The following is a 20009-nucleotide window of genomic DNA, read 5'->3' as shown; positions in this document are numbered from 1 at the left end:
CAGCATATAAACCCCTTGTCCAGAGACTACCTGTCACAAAAAGGACTGTTAGAAAGTGGTCACATGAAGCTGAAGAAGCCTTACAGGGTTGTTTTGATGCAACCGATTGGGTTTCTCTTTGTAAGCCACATGGAGAGGACATTAATGCCATGACTGAGTGTGTGACTGACTATATAAACTTCTGTGTGGACAACACCATCCCCACCAGAACAGTGAGATGCTTCCCTAATAACAAACCCTGGATCACCAGTGAGCTAAAGGAACTATTGAACAAGAAAAAAAGAGCCTTTAGGGAGCGAGACAGGGAGCTACTGAGGAGTATACAGAAGCAGCTCAAAGTCAAGATCAGAGAGAGCAAGGAGGTGTATAGAAAGAAGCTTGAGAGTAAACTGCAGAGGAACAATATCTGAGATGTGTGGTCAGGAATGAAGAAGATCACAGGCCTCAAGCAGAGGGAGGATCGGATGGATGGAAGTCTGGACAGAGCAAATGAGCTGAACACATTCTTCAACAGGTTCAGTTCAGGAACAAGCTCACCATCCTCCCCTCCTGTTCCCAGCCAAAGAGACATCCCACCCTCCTCTGACCCACAGCTTTCCTGTAACATCTCCACCTCCACCTCAGTCATGGATTCTTCTGCTTCCACTAGTTTGTCTTCAACCCAATCAGGAGATGCTGCTGTCCCCTTTGCCTCCCCCTCCCACTTTTCTGTTTCTAGAAGTCAGGTGAAGAGGCAGTTGGAGAGACTGAACCGGAACAAGGCTGCAGGTCCAGATGGTGTCAGCCCCCGAGTCCTGAAGGCCTGTGCAGAGCAGCTCTGTGGGATTCTGCAACACCTTTTCAACCTTAGAAAACTCACCCTTCAGACATTAATGACTACAGACCTGTTGCCCTGACATCCCACATCATGAAGGTCCTGGAGAGACTCCTGTTGACCCACCTGTGTAAGCAAACCAGCACATATCAGGACCCCCTGCAGTTTGCTTATCGCCATGGAGTTGGAGTTGAAGACGCTATCATACACCTGCTTCAACAAACCCACTGTCATCTGGACAAAGCAGGCAGCACTGTGAGGATCATGTTCTTTGATTTCTCCAGTGCATTTAACACAATTCAGCCTGATCTGCTTCGTCTGAAACTCCAGAAGACTCAGGTGGAGGCCTCAACAATCACCTGGATTAATGACTACCTGACAAACAGACCACAGTTTGTCAGACTGAAGAATTGTGTGTCTAACCAGGTGATCAGCAGCACAGGAGCACCACAGGGGACTGTACTCTCACCATTCCTTTTCACTCTGTACACTTCAGACTTCCAGTACAAGTCAGACTCCTGTCATCTACAGAAATATTCAGATGACTCTGCAGTTGTCGGGTGTATCAGAGATGGACAAGAAGCTGAGTACAGAGAGCTGGTGGACCGCTTTGTGGTATGGTGTGGGAACAATCATCTCATCTTGAATGTTAACAAAACAAAGGAGATGATTGTAGATTTCAGGAGAAACAGGGTCAGATCAAACCCTGTTTCCATCATGGGAGAAGAAGTGGAGGTGGTTGAGGAATATAAATACCTTGGTGTTCATGTGGACAACAGACTGGACTGGAGACACAACAGTGAAGCCATCTACAAGAAAGGACAGAGCAGACTGTACTTCTTGAGGAAGCTAAGGTCCTTCAAGGTTTGCAACAAGATGTTGCAGATCTTCTACAAGTCTGTTGTTGAGAGCGTCATTTCCTCTGGCGTCATCTGTTGGGGCAGCAGCATCAGAACCAGAGACCTAAAAAGACTCAACAACCTGATAAAGAAGGCTGGTTCTGTTCTGGGGACGACTGTGGAACCTCTGGAGACAATAATGCAAAGAAGGATTTTGCATAAAATCAAGAGAATTATGGACAACCCTGAACATCCTCTCCATGAGACTGTTATCAGAAAACAGAGTCTCTTCAGTCAAAGGCTTCTTCAGTTTGGATGCAAAACTGACCGCTACAGGAAATCTTTCCTGCCCACAGCCATCAGCATCTATAATAACTCCTTGATTTAATTGAGCTACATCAACATTTAATTTCCCTCTGGGATAAATAAAGTATTTTTGAATTGAATTGAACTGAATTAAATGACGGCATTACAGAGCTGGTGGATGGTAGAGACTTTGCGCTCCTCCACCATCCTTTTCAGGATGCCCCACAGATGCTGGATCTGGAGATATGCTTGGCCAGTTGGACACGAGAAATGATGATGGTGCAGACATCCAGAATATTTTGCTTTAATGGAATTACAATAACATCATACGCAGAACATTTGGGGCGTCAAAGCCAACGTCCAGCCTCCGAGGAGAGGGTTGAGTGGGGGGTAGAGTTCTTAAGTGTTTTTTGGCATGGGAGGTGTTCAAAGCCTAGCCTGGGTGCCAGCCGAACTTAGCCCCGCCCATAAAATTTTTGGTCGGGAAGTTCGGTCTGGCTCTGCTCAGTTGGGAAATCATTATGCCCGACATGGAATCAGTCGACCCAATCTGATTGCCAGGGCGGGCTTTATACGATGATGGACAGATGATCAACAGGGACATTATCGACTACGTCACTAACGAGCGCTTGGTTTGAATTCTGATTGGTTGTAGGTCTATCCAATTGAGTGAAGAGGCATTTTTTTCTCCTGGTTTGGTTGAAACACGCCCCATACTCAAAACTCTATTGAGCGGTATCAGACTCACATTCTGACTAGAATCGTGAGTATGACGTAGTCAGGCTATTCAAAGCCACTGATGAACTCAAACTGGGACGTTTCACAGGCCGCCCAGCTGAAAGACGCCTCTTTGAGCCACTGCCTGCCTTCCTGCGTGCCACAGAAGTGGGCTGGCAGCCAATCATTGGGCCTTGACGTCTGGCAGCCCGCCTTAATGATGTAGCCCTTTTGCTGGTCAGGCTCCCTGATTTCCCGAAGGTGTGGATAACTGACAATAATTTGGAGGGGTTGGTCTTCATGAGGGCGTATTGCTTAGCCATTGCCACTAGCCCAGCAGTGAAGAGGGGATCCTGGCAACGTCCTTTCATATCCTCCATCATATCCTCCACAAGAGAGACATCGCCTGAATGTGTGATACCTAAGAAGGACAGAAGTTTGAGTAATTGAAATTTAAAAGAAGTAAAAACTTCCAAAACTTCCATTATGCACATTGCTCTCTGTTGAAGCTATGAGCACTGCAATATGGTCTGTCTGTATGGTAGTCAGTTGGTGCGAACAACTTTGCTTCTCGACTGCGCATCTTTCATATTAATTGCGTGTACTAGATTGGTGAAAATACTTGTAACATTTTTATGATCTTTAATGTCAATAGCACCAGCTCACATGTGAACATACAGACTCACAACTGACCATCATGTGGTCCATCAGCTGCAGCACTTGTGGAGGGTTGAGCCTGTTGTTCTGTCAGTCCATCTGTGCGGAGTCGCAGATGCTAGTGTTAAATCAATTAACATTTCTCAAAACTGCCCCTTTTCTGATTTAATAGTGAGGAGAAAAAGGTGTAGTTTTGATAAGGCTTGATAAGTCAAACATTATGAGAGTAACACAATAATATATTGTGCCTTAGTTATGGTTTTAAGTAACAGTGAGGTCTGTGAGAGTTGAATTCCACAAAACAATATGTCATGTGATAAAACTGTTTGTGTAGTGTGTGTGTGTTCAAATGTGCTTGCAGGTCAATTAAAATGTTTATAACTAACCAGGCTCTTGCATTTGCTGCTGTTCATGAGTATCAGTGCTTGGTTCAGGGGTGGCTCCTGTAGATACAGAGACATATCCATGTATTTCCTCTTTTTTTAAAACATAATTGGTGTTGTTATTGTATAAGACTTACCCTTAAACAACTGATATGTTGGGTGACTAAGCCTTAGGGGTTGTAAGAAGTCCAAAGAGGTTTTTTCTATAAAACATGAGAGGGATCAACATTGACCAAGGCTTAGCGGTCCTCGAGCACTAAATTCTAGTGTGGCCACTAAAAACATAAGTGACCCAAATAAACAATGACATTACACAGGCAACCAAATTCAATGAGTAAATAAAGTTTACTCTTTACCTCCAGATGTAAGTTTGAGCAGTTCTGCTCTCATCTCTGGACATTGTGGGAGGAACGTATTGGACAAACAGCGGTAGTTTGTTGTCACTGCTGCCTGGTGTTTGCATGGTGCCACAGTTTGTCCTGCAGGGCATGAACACAGCTCCAACTCCATGTCCACAACATATGTCTGGTTCTTGGACCCCTCCACCAGGAACTTATTCTCCTCAATCTATATTAAACATAAAAAATGCAAAAATAGCATGCAACGTACGCAGCCGCTTTGTTGCATGTCACTCCCCCTCTCTCTCCCATTATTTCCTGTCCATGTACTTCAAATTAAAGGTGTCTGTGCCAGATAAAAGATAAAAAAAAAGACAATTATTAAGATCCATTACCTGCTGAATTTGCGACGCTGCAATGTTGCCATCTTGGGGAAGGAATTTGGATCTTTGGAATGATTCCCAGCGTCCAAGGGCAACATCAACAATGCGTGTCTCATAGTAGGTCTCCAGCCTTGATGTCAGGAGGTCAAAGAGTTGAGGGGGATTGAAGGCCTTCGTCCTCTGCAGTATCTTATCCTTGAGGAGAAACACCCTGCATCTCTCCCTGTCCATATTCCCTGAGGAATCTATGAAGCACAGCTCTCCGCTGTGCTTCAGTTGGTGCACTTTCTTCATTAAGGGAGAAGACAAAGCAACAAGAAGCGCTCCCTTGGAGGATGTGTCCATTATGGCACACCTGTCCTGGCACTTGTTATTATAACCCTCCACCTGATTCTGCGGTGCTGTCAACATGCTTGGACCACTCTGCGTTCCATATTCTTCCCTACACACCTTATGGAACAGTCTAGGAAATACAAAAATTAGTTGTTATGAGTGTTACTTTCATACTGTGGAAAATTGTAAATACATTCACTGAATGTTACCACTGAATTGTTTTTCTATAGAAAATAGTGGGAGACCATGTTTTCCAGTGTGATGCCCACCTTTGCACATAGCGCAGGTCAGGGCAAATCTCTCTGTTGGCAGAGGCATAAACAAACTGCTGACCATAGCTACTCCACTTGGAGGTCATGTTTTAGCACCGCCAGAGCAGATGTGGGGGTGTGACCGATCTCAAACAGACCAATGAGAACCTCTTTGGCCTTTTCCCCAACATCCCGGTAGCGGATAGCATCGGCAACAAACAGGTGGTGATTATGCCTGTTTTCTATCCGTACTTCGAATGGGAACCTATGTGGGTCCTTAGTCCTATAACATATATCAATATCTCAATATCACTATTATGTCTAAAACAATGACAGTGGATCAATAAACTCACTTGCTCTTTTCAATCAATAAACTCACTTGTTTGTTTCACCACCAGAGTTCTTCAGAGTTACAAATAGTTTTGCTGGACAGCAGGTGTTTTTTGAATCCCTGCTGCTGCTGCTGCTGCTGCTGCTGCTGCTGCTTGCGGCCTTGACATTGACCTTATGCTGGCATTTGTAACTTGCCTGACCAAAATATAGTGAATTTACAGCAAGGAAAAAGACACTGATAAATTGCTTTAGGAGATGTTGACAGCACAACTTTTACCTTGAATAGCACACGGTGCCCCCGTCTCGGTCGGGTGACATCCACCCTCCATGTCACTCCCGATGACCCCTTCAAAAACTGGATCCACTGCTTTGCTTGATCCATGGTGGCGAGATCCACGCGGACTTTGGCGTCAAAGCTGGTGTAGTCTCCAGCTGATGGCACCTCATTGTAATGGCAGACATGGCACCTAAATTGGTTTGGTAGCCAGCCCTAGAAGTAGGAAACAAACAACTAATAATTAAAATCCACACACATAGGTAATACTTTTGCTGGCCTTCACAGATATCTAATAGATAGGCCATTTAAGACAGTGATACTGTAATGCTACTCAACTACTATACCGTGCTCCTTCAAAATAATCTGAATACTGCAAGTTAATACAACTACGTCTATGCTGTAATATTCCTCATAGTAACAGTTACTGTCAAGACACCTTCAGCTGTGGATACTCCTCCAAGTTTTCTTCAGGTCCCAAGCACACACAAACACTAAGTCTGAAAAAGTAAAAGACATTTACAAAACCATCACAAAACAGCATGCCTAACTTAGCTACAGTGATTAATTATCTATGAACAACACCAAACTAATATGATAATAACTTACTTGCTAGTACCGCAGGGGATTTTATTTTCAGGCAAGCTGTAAAAAAATATGTATGAAGGCGGCGTCAGTAAAGCGTGAGATAACATTAGATGATTAGCTAGACTGTATCTAGTATTATTATACCAACTTGGGTGCTGGCATTAATTCACATAACATGCTAACGTACCAAAGAAGCTCTGCGTATGTATGATCGTGATCTGTCATCTTGAAAGGGGCGAATTTACGATTTAGGAACGACTGATAAGTGCGGCATAAGCGTGCGGCGCGTTCTCGTACTAGTTTCTATTGGGTCAGTCTCTCGCTTCCCGACTAGGCTTCCGTACTGCGGAAGTGGGCGTGGTTTTGTCTAAACTGGGTTGGAAAAGGGATACAAGCAAACCGGGTTGTCTCTGTCAATGTGTGTGAAATCCTGCTGTGTTATGCGAATCTGAAAAAGTTATTTTTTGTGAAAAATCAAGGTTCCAACTCATCTCATCCCTGACTCTCTTCATTTTGAGTCCTTATTTTTAATATATGATTAAAAACACACACATATATTTGGTGAATACAATCGAATTTACATACACATTCTCACATAGAGTTAACACAACTTCTTACATATATAGTCTTAGACTAAATAAAAGATAACTGAGTGCAGAGCCACTTAGATTTTCTTCATTGTTATAATTGAGCCGCATTGATAATTTGTTGAAATAAGGTGTTACAGTGATGAGCTGTGAGTTTTAGAGGCTGCATGTTGATTTCTTTGAACATTTGTGAAGTTCTATTGAGTGCGTCCTATTATTATTGAAGTCTTTCCAGGACCGCTGTGATTTGTTTTGGGTTTCTAAATTCTGTTTTTAACAGTCAAGTTAGATTTGTTTTCAGTTCATGGTGCGAGTTGGAGCTGCAGTGCATGGTTGTCCTCGACATTCTTATGCTGTGTTCACACTCGCAAATGCTCTTGTTGTAATCACATTTTCTTTTTTCTCTTTTCCAGAGTACTACGATTTTGATTGAACTGTGATACTTATTGGCTTTAAGAAATGTGCTGATTGCAGAGCTATGATCAGTCGAGTAAATGAGGGTTTCACGATTTTTAGGGGAGAGTTTCTGTCCCTAGACCATTGATATTGGCACTCTAGATAATGTTTTCGCTTATGCATTGTTTGTGTGTTTTTGGTTTGTATTTTTCCCTGTCCGCAGCTTGTTAAATTGTATGTCTTTCTCTTTCTTAATTTGTTACAAAAGTGTTACAAACGCCATTTTGAGTTGAAGAATAGGGTGTGGTTCAATTGTTATTTTTTGCTTACAAGATTACAGATTGGGAACAATCACCTCCTCTACCGAAACAATGCAATGAAATACGAGTAGGATACATTTAGAAATGATCATCTATTTTCCTGATGATCTTCCTGTGGGCTGCAGCAGTGTGGCACAAAGCTCTGTGTGGATGCCACAAGCAACTGAACTGAGGCAATTCAGCAGCGTAACCGTCACACACAGCAAACGCATCAAAACCTGCTAAATATTGGGACTTTTATTGGTTTTAATTCATTTATTCATTACAGTGTTACCCCCATATGTTCTAAAATGGACTTTTGTTGCGATTCAAGAAGACAGTTTACTCCAGTCATGTAGCAAACACCATTCCATCATTATGGAAAAATGCATGTGCAAACGTCTCTGCACTGCCTCAGACACAGAACGAAAGAGGCAGGTTAGAGAGGAACTTATCCAGACACTGAAGTTTGTCAAATAAAAAATAAAAAAAAACAGAAAATAAATCATGAAAAAAAAGCTAAAGGAATGAATGAACTAAAGTATAACTTAAACAAGTAAATAAAGCTGTAGGCCAAATGGGTGTGACGGAAGAAGGAAATGAAGATTCGAAAAAAGGAACCTTATTACAGTAATGAAAATACAGGCTGACTTCCTTCTCCCGTTCCAACTATGGGAATGAAACAGAGAGACACCTTCTCTTAATGGTGCTTCACCATTAACTTCACTTGAATTACAGATTTCTCATTCTCAAAGTGGCAGTTTTAGTTTCAGCAGAATTCCCATCTCATCCATGAAGGCTTTTTCTGGGAAAAGATGAGAAGTTTACAGTCCCGGTGCATCTGGTTAAAGGATTTTGAAAAGCATCTTCAATAATCTCTTTCTTGCAGAGTGATGTTTGATGGTCAACGTGTGAAAATTTAAAAGATAAGATCTGGCGATGACATCATTCTTAATACAAGTCAAGTTGTGTCCAACTTGATTTCATGGAGGCATTTTCACTCAGTTGGGTGAGGATGGAGAACACGGATGCGGACTTTAAAGGAAAACTGAATTTATTTAATAAACAAAACAAAGTTCAAACCAAAAGCGCGGCTGAGCTGGATTCAAAAAACATAACTGGGAAAAATAAACAAAAGACTTTCATGGCATGGAATAAATAAATACTTAGCTTTGTGACATCAAGGAACATGGAGTAAGCAGGAGTCCTGCATGGATGGCAAACAAAGATCCGGCAAACTGAGAGGGGAGACTGGAAACTAAATAGGGAGTGAGTGTGAGTCCAGTTGAGTGAAACTAATGAACTGAGTGCAGGGAAACTAAATTAAACATGGACTGAAAACAAAAACATAACCTAAAACATGAAACTACAAAACAAGTCCATGGGCGTGACAGAGCCCCCCCCCCCCCAGGGGTGGATCCCAGACAACCCTTAAGTCTGAGGGTGGGAGGGAGGGGCTCGCAGCCAGGGGACCAGACACAGGCATGTGGTACCGGCTTCGGGCAGGAACAGGCAGTGGTCTGGCGGACGCCCAGACTTCCGTCAGCATGGCGTCAGCGTGGCGGACGCCAGGACCCCCGACGACGTGGCAGTAGTCTGGCTGACACCCAGACTTCCGACGGCGTGGCAGGAGGAGCCAGAGAACGTCCAACGGTCGGCCGGACGTCCGGCGGGGGGGAGCCCCCCCCTTTAAGGGATGGATCCCAGACATCCCCAAAGTCTGGGGGTGGGAGGGAGGGGCTCGAAGAGGTGAGTCCATGGGCCGGGGCCCCATGGGCTCTGAGGCTTGGTCGGGTTCTGGGACGGGTTCTTGGTCAGGCTCGTGGTCAACCCCTGAGGCCTCTTGGTCAGGCTCTGGGGCCAGCTCGGACACTGCTGGGGCCGGGTCTCTGGAATGAGGACCTGGAGAGGTGAGGGAGGATGTAAATCGTGCAGCTACCTGTTCTGGCTCGAAGCGAAAAACGTCCAGTGAGGCAGCGTGCTGCACAGACCCGGCATGGATCCATGCGCCCTCAAGATTATCATTCCATCCCCGGAGCCCCCGCCAACAGGAACGCCAGGAGCTTACCAGCCACCTGCAGTCTGTCGAATGCGGAGCCCCGCTCAATACTGCGCCACAGCTCTTCATAGAGGTTCCAAAACTGGTTGGAGTCCGCTGCGTCCATTTTCTGGCCGGATCTTTCTGTCAGGTTGGGTGACGATGGAGGACACGGATGCGGACTTTAAAGGAAAACTGAATTTATTTAACAAACAAAACAAAGTTCAAACCAAAAGCGCAGCTGAGCCGGATTAAAAAAACATAACTGGGAAAAATAAACAAAAGACTTTCATGGCATGGAATAAATAAATACTTAGCTTTGTAAAATCAAGGAACATGGAGTAAGCAGGAGTCCTGCATGGATGGCAAACAAAGATCTGGCAAACTGAGAGGGGAGACTGGAAACTAAATAGGGAGTGAGAGTGATTGGAGAGTGAGTGCAGCTGAGGGAAAAAACACAGGTGAAGTGAATGAAACTGATGAACTGAGTGCAGGGAAACTAAAACCTGACTAAAAACTAAACATGGACTGACCAAAAATGGTTTCTTAATGGAAAAGCCTTGTTGGAGAAATAACACTTCAGAAACTTGATATTTCCCTGTTCTGATACAGAGAATCAACGTCTGTGTCCAGCCATGAAGAAACATACACCTGAGGTAACAATGAAAGTCCCATGAACTTAAGGAGAGTGTCACTGGGGAGAGGGATGTTTGGGTTTCTCCCTGCATCTGTTGTCTCTGTGACCCAAGCTCAAAAAAGCGGAAGATGATGGATGGATGAAAGTAAATAAAATCATACTTTTTTTGTCCCAAAAGAGAAATCCTGATGTTACAGAATGACCTCCTGTATTATTCTGTATTATATCAGAGCTGAAGAAGCCTTTGACTGAACACACTCCGTTGTTTTCAACACTATTTTATGTAGAGGGTGAACAGTATTATCCATTATCAATCAATCAATCAAACTTTATTTATATAGCCCTTTAAAATAGCCAACTGGTACTCAAAGTGCTTTACAACAGGATAAAAACAACAATACATAAAACAAAACATAAAACACGATTCAGAAATGGTAAATTATGTTCATTAACTTCTTTTAACACTCAGCTCCAGGGGCTCCAGAGCAGTCCCTACCAGAGAGCCAATCTTCTGCCTTCTTTATCAGTTTGTTCAGTTTCTCTGTGTCTCTGGCTCTGATGCTGCTGCTGCTGCGACAAAGCTGATTGTACTCTCCACTTAAGACTTATAGAAGATATGAAACCGTTTGGTGCAGACATTGAAGGACATAAGGTTCCTTAAGGAGTACAGTTTGCTCTGTCCTTTCTTGTAGATACCCTCTCATTGTCACATTTGGTCACATTTCAAGTTCTTCTGTCCAAGTCAACTTTAATCCTTTCGCCCTCCATCTCCTCTACCTCTTCTCTCTGGGCTTATTGACCAGGGGTCCTCCACAATCTTTTTTCATTTGAACATGTCATTTAGATTATGTCATTTTCGAATAAAATTATCGATGTGGGATTTCTGAAGAACTGTTTGATCCAGTTTATTTTAGACTTGTGGCTGTACCGAGCAGCAGTGTTCCCGCATGTGACTTGCTCTTATAAAACCGTCAACGCCCACTTCAGCTGGGCCTCCGCCCACTTAATGTTTGCGCCTTATTACGAAACCAAACCGTCCAATTGAATGGGACTCTTAATGATTGACAGTAAGATTATCGAATCAGCTTCATTCTTAGTGAGCTTTTATTGACAATCCCTCCTGAAGCCTCATCCCTCTATTCGCCCGGTTCCAGGATCTCCATCATCTGCCGCCAAGGCTTCCCTCCGCCGGCCGGGGTGCCCATTAACTTACCAGGAAGATCACACCGACAGGTGGCTCGTCGGTGTTGTAGGTTCAGAGATAAGTGTCGGACTAAAGTCCTTCGTCTGAATGGAGGCGGATGGTTTCGTATCCCGGGGAACGACCCTGGAAACAACAGGCGTCGACAGGCGGGTCGCAAGCACTGCAGCTGGGACAGGGGTTCGAATTCTGGGCGACAGGCTCCTCGATGTCACGGGGGGACTTTTGGGGTCCTTCTCACCGAGAATGGCAGGAGAACCGGATTTTATCTCGGTGTTACACAGGACAACTCCAGAGACCTCGACCTCTGTCGAGACAGACATAGACTATGAAGGACTGCCTCAAGGAGTTGCCACCAGCACACACATGCTGGCTGGATCCGTGGCTGGAATCATGGAGCACTGCCTAATGTACCCCGTCGACTGTGTTAAGGTATTCATGAGAATAAATGCAGAACGTATCTCATTTTGACACATGCTAGGGCCGTATTTATGTCACACTGTACGCACCCCTGGTTGCGTAAACCTGGAGCAGACGTAGGCCAGAGAACCAGCCTGAGTGTAGTCACCGTTAGCCTACAAGCTAACATGGGTAACCTTGCTAACAGAGGTCAGTTAACTAACTACCCTGGCCTCGCGGAGACCGAAAGCAACATATGGTGGTTAAAGTGAAAAGCTAAAAAGTAGCGTGTATCTTCACCCCCATTTCGCTTCCATTTTGACAGACCCATAACAAACGTGTTTGAATGGAAACTGGCTTTCCTGCCGGTTAGCTAAAGTTTCCCTACTACCCGCACGCATCTATTCTCAAACACGTTCTGTAATGTTTTAACTTTTCAATAATATTGCTAATCATACTCCAAATTATACTCCTGTCTTTGATATATGCCACAATATAGAAATTAATACAATTTTATGAAAGTTTCCTCACGTAACGGTCTGTTATCAATCGTTGTACTTTGTGTAAAATAATAATTTAGTTGGACATTAAGAAAATAACACAGCAGGTGTTTAACAGCAAATATTTGTATTCATTATTAGACGCTGACACTTATTAAAGACTATATAGAAAAGTGGATGAATTGGGTTTGGGCTGCTTTGCACTGCCTGCTGGAAGTCAGTCAGTCAGTCTTAGGCCCTCAGACCTGACTGTTCCTTCCCTGAAGCTGGAAGTGGAAAATCCAAAGTTGAGCAATGATTGAGTCATCAGCCTCGGGGAGAACAGTGGGCTGTCTGATTGAATGAAATACAGCTTTGCAATCACCTTTAGCTGCGTGAATGATATAATTGGATAGTTGTTTTTTTTTTTAATATCAGTTATAGGCTACTAAAGTTAAATTGTGTCAGTAGTCATTATTCATCCTGTTAATTTGTCAACATGCATTATTTAATCATTTTCTTACCTCTTATTTGTGCATCCAAACTTTTTTTATTTTCTTTGGTTTCCATGCATGTGGGATTCGTGTGTCGGGCCACTCTTCAACACTCCTCTAAATTTGGACTTAGCTGTTCGTGGTCCTTCCTTCTCAGTGAGTGTCGAATAACACGCTGTACAGACGTCCGAGCGAAGATCATCTTTTATTGAAAGTTTTTTTTTTTTTTTTTTTTTTTTTTTTTTTAAAGAGTTGAGTTCGTGTTAAGATGTAATGTGTCCCTTAAGTTCATGGGACTTTCATTGTTACCTCAGGTGTATGTTTCTTCATGGCTGGACACAGACGTTGATTCTCTGTATCAGAACAAGGAAATATCTAGTTTCTGAAGTGTTATTTCTCCAACAAGGCTTTTCCATTAAGAAACCATTTTTGGCTTTGAATGTTTGCCCCTCACTCTTTCTGGACTTTGCATGTTAAAGTTCCCCGCACGCGATTTCAAACCTCCATCACTTCCTTTTTTGACAAAACCATTCGATTGGCTTTGTTTTTTGTACTTTTACCAAGTACACGTCTGACCATGACCTGATCAGATTAATGGATGTAAACCGTCCAAATACACTCAGTAGTTATTTCTGTAAGTCGTTTTTTTGCAGTCTGTTATATGCTCTGTATGAGGATGGGGAAACCGGTGTTGCAGTGGCGTCTCTGAGCAGCAGTTGGTCAAACAAAGCTCTCCTTCGTTACAAATCCCTTGTTGATCAGCCTCAATCGTGATCATCCTCATTTACAAAAGCCCTTTCTTTTTGTGCTCTTTTTGCCACACATCATACACAGCTGATCAGTCTTTTCTTCCTCAAATGTTTGAAAATGTTGTTGTTCCTCACAAAGACAGTGGTGGTCATTTCTGCTTCTCATTTCGTTGCTTTTGGGCGATCAGCTCTGAGTGAAAATGCCTCCATGAAATCATGTTGGACACAACTTGAGTTGTATTAAGAATGACATCATCGCCACATTTAAATTTTCACACGTTGACCATCAAACATCACTCTGCAAGAGAGAGATTATTGAAGATACTTTTCAAAATCCTTTAACCAGATGCACCGGGACTGTAAACTTCTCATCTTTTCCCAGAAAAAGCCTTCATGGATGAGATGGGAACTCTGCTGAAACTAAAACTGCCACTTTGAGAATGAGAAATCTGTAATTCAAGTGAAGTTAATGGTGAAGCACCATTAAGAGAAGGTGTCTCTCTGTTTCATTCCCATAGTTGGAACGGGAGAAGGAAGTCGGCCTGTATTTTCATTACTGTAATAAGGTTCCTTTTTTCGAATCTTCATTTCCTTCTTCCGTCACACCCATTTGGCCTACAGCTTTATTTACTTGTTTAAGTTATACTTTAGTTCATTCATTCCTTTAGCTTTTTTTTCATGATTTATTTTCTGTTTTTTTTATTTATTTATTTATTTTTTATTTGACAAACTTCAGTGTCTGGATAAGTTCCTCTCTAACCTGCCTCTTTCGTTCTGTGTCTGAGGCAGTGCAGAGACGTTTGCACATGCATTTTTCCATAATGATGGAATGGTGTTTGCTACATGACTGGAGTAAACTGTCTTCTTGAATCGCAACAAAAGTCCATTTTAGAACATATGGGGGTAACACTGTAATGAATAAATGAATTAAAACCAATAAAAGTCCCAATATTTAGCAGGTTTTGATGCGTTTGCTGTGTGTGACGGTTACGCTGCTGAATTGCCTCAGTTCAGTTGCTTGTGGCATCCACACAGAGCTTTGTGCCACACTGCTGCAGCCCACAGGAAGATCATCAGGAAAATAGATGATCATTTCTAAATGTATCCTACTCGTATTTCATTGCATTGTTTCGGTAGAGGAGGCGTTAAGATGATGCTCCACAGCAGCAAGACTTGAGCTGAGGCCCTCACAGGCTCTTCTTGCCCATTATTTTTGAAAAGCAGGAGGTTGATGTGACGAGGACGTCTGTGGAAACGGTTCTGCTGAGGATGTGCTTCCCTGAGAGGTTGACTTACTTTCCTTAGAGATTTATCTCTCATCACTTCTCAGGTGACAGCATTACAGTGCTTGTGTTTGTGTTGCCCTTATATGAAAAGTGAGAATTAATGTGTGCAGAAAATACCAGTTGTAGACACTGACTGGTTGGCTTTCAGTCGAAGATTATTATTATTTTTTTTTTTATTATTGCTGAAAACTGAATTTATTGCAAGTTCCCAAATGGATGGAAATCTACCCTGTTAGTGATGCAGAGACTCTTACGGGTGTAAAATACAAGCCACATCAACGGAAAACACGCATGCTTTGATTCCGCTGAATGAAAAGGAAAATGTACACCTTTGATAAAGCTTCCCATCTGACTTTAGGGACGAAACATTCAGGACTGATTGAAGGATTTATCTTGAACACGGCAGCTCCAGCTGGTTTATACCTCAGTGTACTGAATAATTCAGAGCTCATCGTTTGGACAGCTGTGGTCAGTGTCTGCTGCCCTACAGGCCAGAGATGACATTCAGTAGAGGGTAATCTCACATGAGGCTGTTTTGGGCTACAAGACATGAATACACTGCTGACATTGTGGCTGAGATGTTCAATGTGGTGGAGAGTTCCATATTGGCCCCCAGGGGGCAGCGGTGGTCGGTACTTGCTATGAAATTGCAGCTTTAGGGGGGTGAATGTGTAGTTTTTGGGGATTTTCTTCATTGCCCTGGTTACCTGCTCCATTAGTTGGCCTCGCACCTCTTCAGCAGAGTGCTGACCCTATTTGTTGGCACCGCTGTGGTGGTAACGCCTGTTTAAAAATTGATTGAAAATAAAAAATGAACTGATGACTGAAAATAACCAGCTTTAAAACTAGTGTTTGGTTTTAAATTGTGCTCCAGTTTGGAGTAAAAAGTAAAACGAGCTACCTTTTGTTTAAGCTTGTCACTTTTTGTGCTGAATCCTGACGGCAAAGAGTTTTAACGTTGACTGTCCTTGAAAGTAATCAGGGTTGTTCTGTGTGTTTTTGCCGTGCCTCAGACCCGCATGCAGAGCCTGCACCCCGACCCGGGAGCACGCTACAGGAACGTGATGGACGCTTTGCGGCAGATCGTACGGACTGAGGGCGTGTGGCGGCCAATCAGGGGTGTGAATGTTCTGGCAGTGGGGGCGGGGCCTGCACATGCTCTTTACTTTGCTTGCTATGAGAAGATCAAGTTCTCCCTCAGCAACGCCATTCATCCTGGCACCAACAGCCACTTTGCAAACGGTGAGATTATTCATTAAGTGCACATTTTACGTTGTTACTTTTTGCCTCTAAGATAGAGAGTTGAATGTAAAATGAAATGAAAAGTAGAAATTGGTAGAGGAATGCAAGTTATTTTGTAGCAGTGATGTTAACACTACAGGGAAACGAGCAGAAGGAACATTTTCAAAGCTGAAACAGGAGAAGGAACTGGATTTCTGCATGCTCATCTTGATCTGTGTGTTGTGCAGGAGTCGCAGGCTGCATGGCCACGGTGCTGCACGACGCCATCATGAACCCGGCTGAAGGTAAAAGCTCACACACACGCCCAGAAAACCAAACCCCATCCAGAAGTGGAACAGAACACCTGATGCCTGTGTTTAATCGGGACACTGGGTGGCGCTAAAGGCTGGTGATGACACAGTTACAGGGAGATGTGTATTTATTACAATTCAATTCAGGTTATTCATATAGTGCCAAATTATGACAAATGTCATCTCAAGGCACAAATAATTTAGTCCAAGTCAAGCCAATTGGAGTTGAATTCATTGTAATCATCATCCAATCAAATCGAATGAATGAATTTCAAAATAATCCAATTCATTCATTACAGTTCTGTATAGTAGAAATTACTAATTAAGATTTGCTGTAATTCCTCAATCCTAAAGCTGGAATGTTTCATAAATTTAAACAATTTAGTTTGAAGTCTTTTATGACAAACCATAAAAATTAACTATCCCACATAATCCCCAAGTAGCATATTTTAGAGTTTTTAAGGCTTTTCCCTTGTGTGTTCTTCATGTTCCTTGTTGCCTTTTTGTGTCCTTTCTGAACTGTAGAATCAGTAAAAGTTTTTTTTCTTTTTTTTTTTTTCTTTTTCTTCTCCCCCTGTAGTCGTAAAACAGCGCATGCAGATGTTCAACTCGCCATACCGGGGTGTCTTGGACTGCGTGGGCTCCTTGCTCAGGCACGATGGCCCGGCTGCTTTCTACCGCAGCTACACCACCCAGCTGACCATGAACGTGCCCTTCCAGGCGCTCCACTTCATGACCTACGAGTACCTCCAGGAGCTCCTCAACCCTCACAGACAGTACCACCCTTCCTCCCACGTTGTGTCGGGCGCCCTCGCTGGAGCCCTGGCAGCTGCTGCCACCACGCCGCTTGACGTCTGCAAGACCCTCCTTAACACGCAGGAGGCTCAGGCTATTCATGTCATCCAGGCTGAGGCAGCAGGAGCCGTTGGAGCAGCCACCGCCTCAGGCCCGGGCAGTCGCCACATCTCCGGCCTGGGTGAAGCATTTCGGACTGTCTACAGGATGGGAGGCATGCCGGCCTTTTTTAAGGGCGTTCAAGCCAGGATCATCTACCAGATGCCCTCCACTGCCATCAGCTGGTCCGTGTATGAATTCTTCAAATACATCATCACCAAGCGACAGCACGAGAGACAGCTGCGTGGAGACCGGGATGGAGAGAAATAAATCCGAGCGACAGAGGTTTATTGTACCGTACCGATCACTGGCATTGGTATTGATTTCTGAGCTTCGGCAGGTTTAGAAAACCGTTTGATTCTTGGCGCAAAAAGTCAACTTCTCTTGTTTATTGATATCAATTCTGGTGATATTCAGAGTATAGCAGAGAACATCAGCCTTTCATGAAGTCTTGGCTCAAAAAAATGTATTTATTTAAAAAAAAAAAACGAAGCTCTTAAATAATAAATAATAGAAGGAATTTGTCGGTTAAGTATTTTATTGGAGTATTCAACTGCAACAAACTCAGCTCTCTGCCTTTAAAAAAGGAAGTCATTTACACTGCATTAAGCCCTGCTCGGAGGACATGCTGGTGTCTTGGGTTTACGGGAATGCACATGTTTGTGTTTGAGCCCCCACATCAGCGACTCAGAGGGGGAAGTGCTGACATGGAGCTTTTGTTTGTGCGCAGCCCCAAAAATGATAGAAAGCTGAACAATAGAAACGTAACACTACTGCACTTAAAGCTCAGTCACTTAGTTAATAGTTACAATACTTTGCGTGTGAGGCAACACCAGAGCCCCCATCCACCAATAGTGAAAGTGCACGGGAACTTACTGAACACCACTGGGTATCGGTGTTGTGACCACAGAGGGGCGCACTGTGTACCCATGTGAAACAGGAGGATGTGTCGGAATCATTCTGTGAACTTTGAAAATATTCTGCTTAATGATGAGGGGTCTCATTCGGATTCCTCTGCACCAAAACATTTGATAGTAATGATGACTGAAATCGAACAGTAACTCAGAAAATCCTGGAACGCTTCCCTTAAAACAACTATTTAATTATTTAGAAGCGGTCCAAATAATTAAGGCGTTGTCAGATTCCACTCATTACGATCAGATTAGTTTGAATACTTGGGCTGATGTACAGTAGCTCTGCTCAGAGAATGGAACAGAAGTGTATTTGAACTGAATGTAGTATTAACCTCCAGTAACTCAAGCCCATGACGGGGGTGACGCACGTGCTATCAGCGGAGGGGAACTGTGGAGCTCAGCAGTGACTGGTCTCAGCATAGCTTTACTGTGCTTTCCACCACCTGTGTTCAATAAGAAGGAGAAAGTGTGAGAAGAGGCTTTCTGTCTGAATAGTTTCTGGATTGTTCCGCTCACACATCTGCATGCTTTCTGTCTGTGTCTCAGTAGAGCTGGATTCATCACTCATAGGCTTGATGAGACCTCGACTTATGTTCTGTTCTCAGAGCAGATGCTATATGTTGCACACCCAAACATCCAGTGCAGTTTAAAAACTTTATTCATTTATTTCAGATGGCAAAATAAAGACAAGAGTCCTTTTTCTTTCTCAGAATTCCAAAAATAAAAAGAGCTGTAGAGCATCGTAGCACTTAAGAGCGACTTGTAAATAAAACGAGTACAGAGGATGAGGCGGTCGCTTCTACACATGCCTTCAGTTAGCCGCCATACAGCCAACGCACAACTAACACATCCTTACAGGTGTACCGTTGCTTTCAAGCCATACAATACAAAGAAACTGTACATATTGTATCTAAAAATGGGCATCTATTGATAAAGCCAAAATCCCCTATCAGCTAGGTTTTGAGTCTAACTTGTATATGGAATAATACAAATATAGGCTACATTTCTACAAGTTTTATCAAAGCTGTGCTGTATGTATGCAGATGTTTGCACCCTGAAGGTAGCATAAAGGAAAACCTGGGTTCTTTAAGTTGGTGTGCAGAAGAAGTTTCAACACAGGGAAACTAAAGCGAGCAATAGAGAGACAGAAAAGAAGAGGAACTGTTAGTTTGTCAGATGACAACGCTAATGTGAAATGCTTGAACAGTGTTTGAAAGTGACACCTGTATTTTGTGAATTGTAAATAAACTCGCGAAGGCAGCTCCTCGCAGAAGCAGGGTCTTCTCTTGGTGCTGGCTCTCCACGCGCTGAGAGACTATAAATGTGTCTATTTGTCCTTCTTTCCTCACCCTCTGTCAGCAAGATTCAACAAAAACATCCACAAATACGTGATATGATGATGAAGAGCGTCTCAAGTTGAGATTTTCTCCAGCAGATTGGCTGTTAACAGACTATTGCTCAGGGGCTCTAACTTTTCATTCAGCATAGTTGGCAGCGTTATAGGTAGCTCTGACATGTAGGAATGATTTTCTTACTATGTAGACAGCAGGAACTGCTGATCCAGCAGCAATAACATAATCTCTCCTGCTTTTCACTCGTGCATGCCCGTATCTGAGCTGGTCAAGTTATTATAGGAGCTGCTGTTTAAGTGTTTTGCTCGAGGCTGGGGAGGATTGCTACAAATGATGACTTTTAAAGTTTTGGGTCCTCTGTTGCATTCTCTTAAAAATTAATTTAAAATCATTTGTCCAAAAGGTACATGTTGGCAAACACTGATATATGGAATATATATGAAATAGGATGGTTAGAGGCAAAAACTTCTTAAAGAAATTAAAAACAATAAAGAGAAATGTCAGCATTATCAAAATGATTTGTGCACTCAGAAGTG

At 43.2% G+C, this 20009-nt stretch overlaps 2 protein-coding genes across 4 annotated transcripts; one reads left to right on the top strand and one right to left on the bottom strand.

The window, feature by feature from the left end:
* Nucleotides 1–2288: 2288 nt before the first annotated feature.
* On the bottom strand, nt 2289–6504 carry LOC142379456 (uncharacterized). Of its 3 annotated transcripts, XM_075464614.1 has the most exons (10): nt 6404–6504; nt 6238–6273; nt 6068–6128; nt 5632–5844; nt 4450–4900; nt 4073–4283; nt 3854–3919; nt 3720–3776; nt 3370–3432; nt 2289–3097 (listed from the first exon to the last, which is right to left on the bottom strand). In XM_075464614.1, exons 4-10 carry the CDS (start codon nt 5670–5672, stop codon nt 2715–2717), a joined length of 1272 nt encoding a protein of 423 aa, XP_075320729.1. In that variant the 5' UTR covers nt 5673–5844; nt 6068–6128; nt 6238–6273; nt 6404–6504; the 3' UTR covers nt 2289–2714. The 3 variants fall into 3 exon arrangements, with proteins under 3 accessions (XP_075320729.1, XP_075320728.1, XP_075320730.1); XM_075464613.1 differs by lacking the exons at nt 5632–5844; nt 6068–6128; nt 6238–6273; nt 6404–6504 and adding exons at nt 5040–5304; nt 5401–5500; XM_075464615.1 differs by lacking the exons at nt 3370–3432; nt 3720–3776; nt 5632–5844; ... (1 more) ...; nt 6238–6273; nt 6404–6504 and adding an exon at nt 5040–5500.
* Nucleotides 6505–11313: 4809 nt separating this feature from the next.
* On the top strand, nt 11314–19443 carry LOC142379086 (mitoferrin-2-like). Its single transcript, XM_075464188.1, has 4 exons — nt 11314–11806; nt 15795–16023; nt 16251–16307; nt 16894–19443. Exons 1-4 carry the CDS (start codon nt 11465–11467, stop codon nt 17475–17477), a joined length of 1212 nt encoding a protein of 403 aa, XP_075320303.1. The 5' UTR covers nt 11314–11464; the 3' UTR covers nt 17478–19443.
* Nucleotides 19444–20009: the final 566 nt, after the last annotated feature.

The sequence above is a fragment of the Odontesthes bonariensis genome, chromosome 4, assembly GCF_027942865.1.
Source record: "Odontesthes bonariensis isolate fOdoBon6 chromosome 4, fOdoBon6.hap1, whole genome shotgun sequence".
NCBI classification, from domain to species: domain Eukaryota; kingdom Metazoa; phylum Chordata; class Actinopteri; order Atheriniformes; family Atherinopsidae; genus Odontesthes; species Odontesthes bonariensis.
This window is presented reverse-complemented; position numbering and strand designations above follow the sequence as displayed.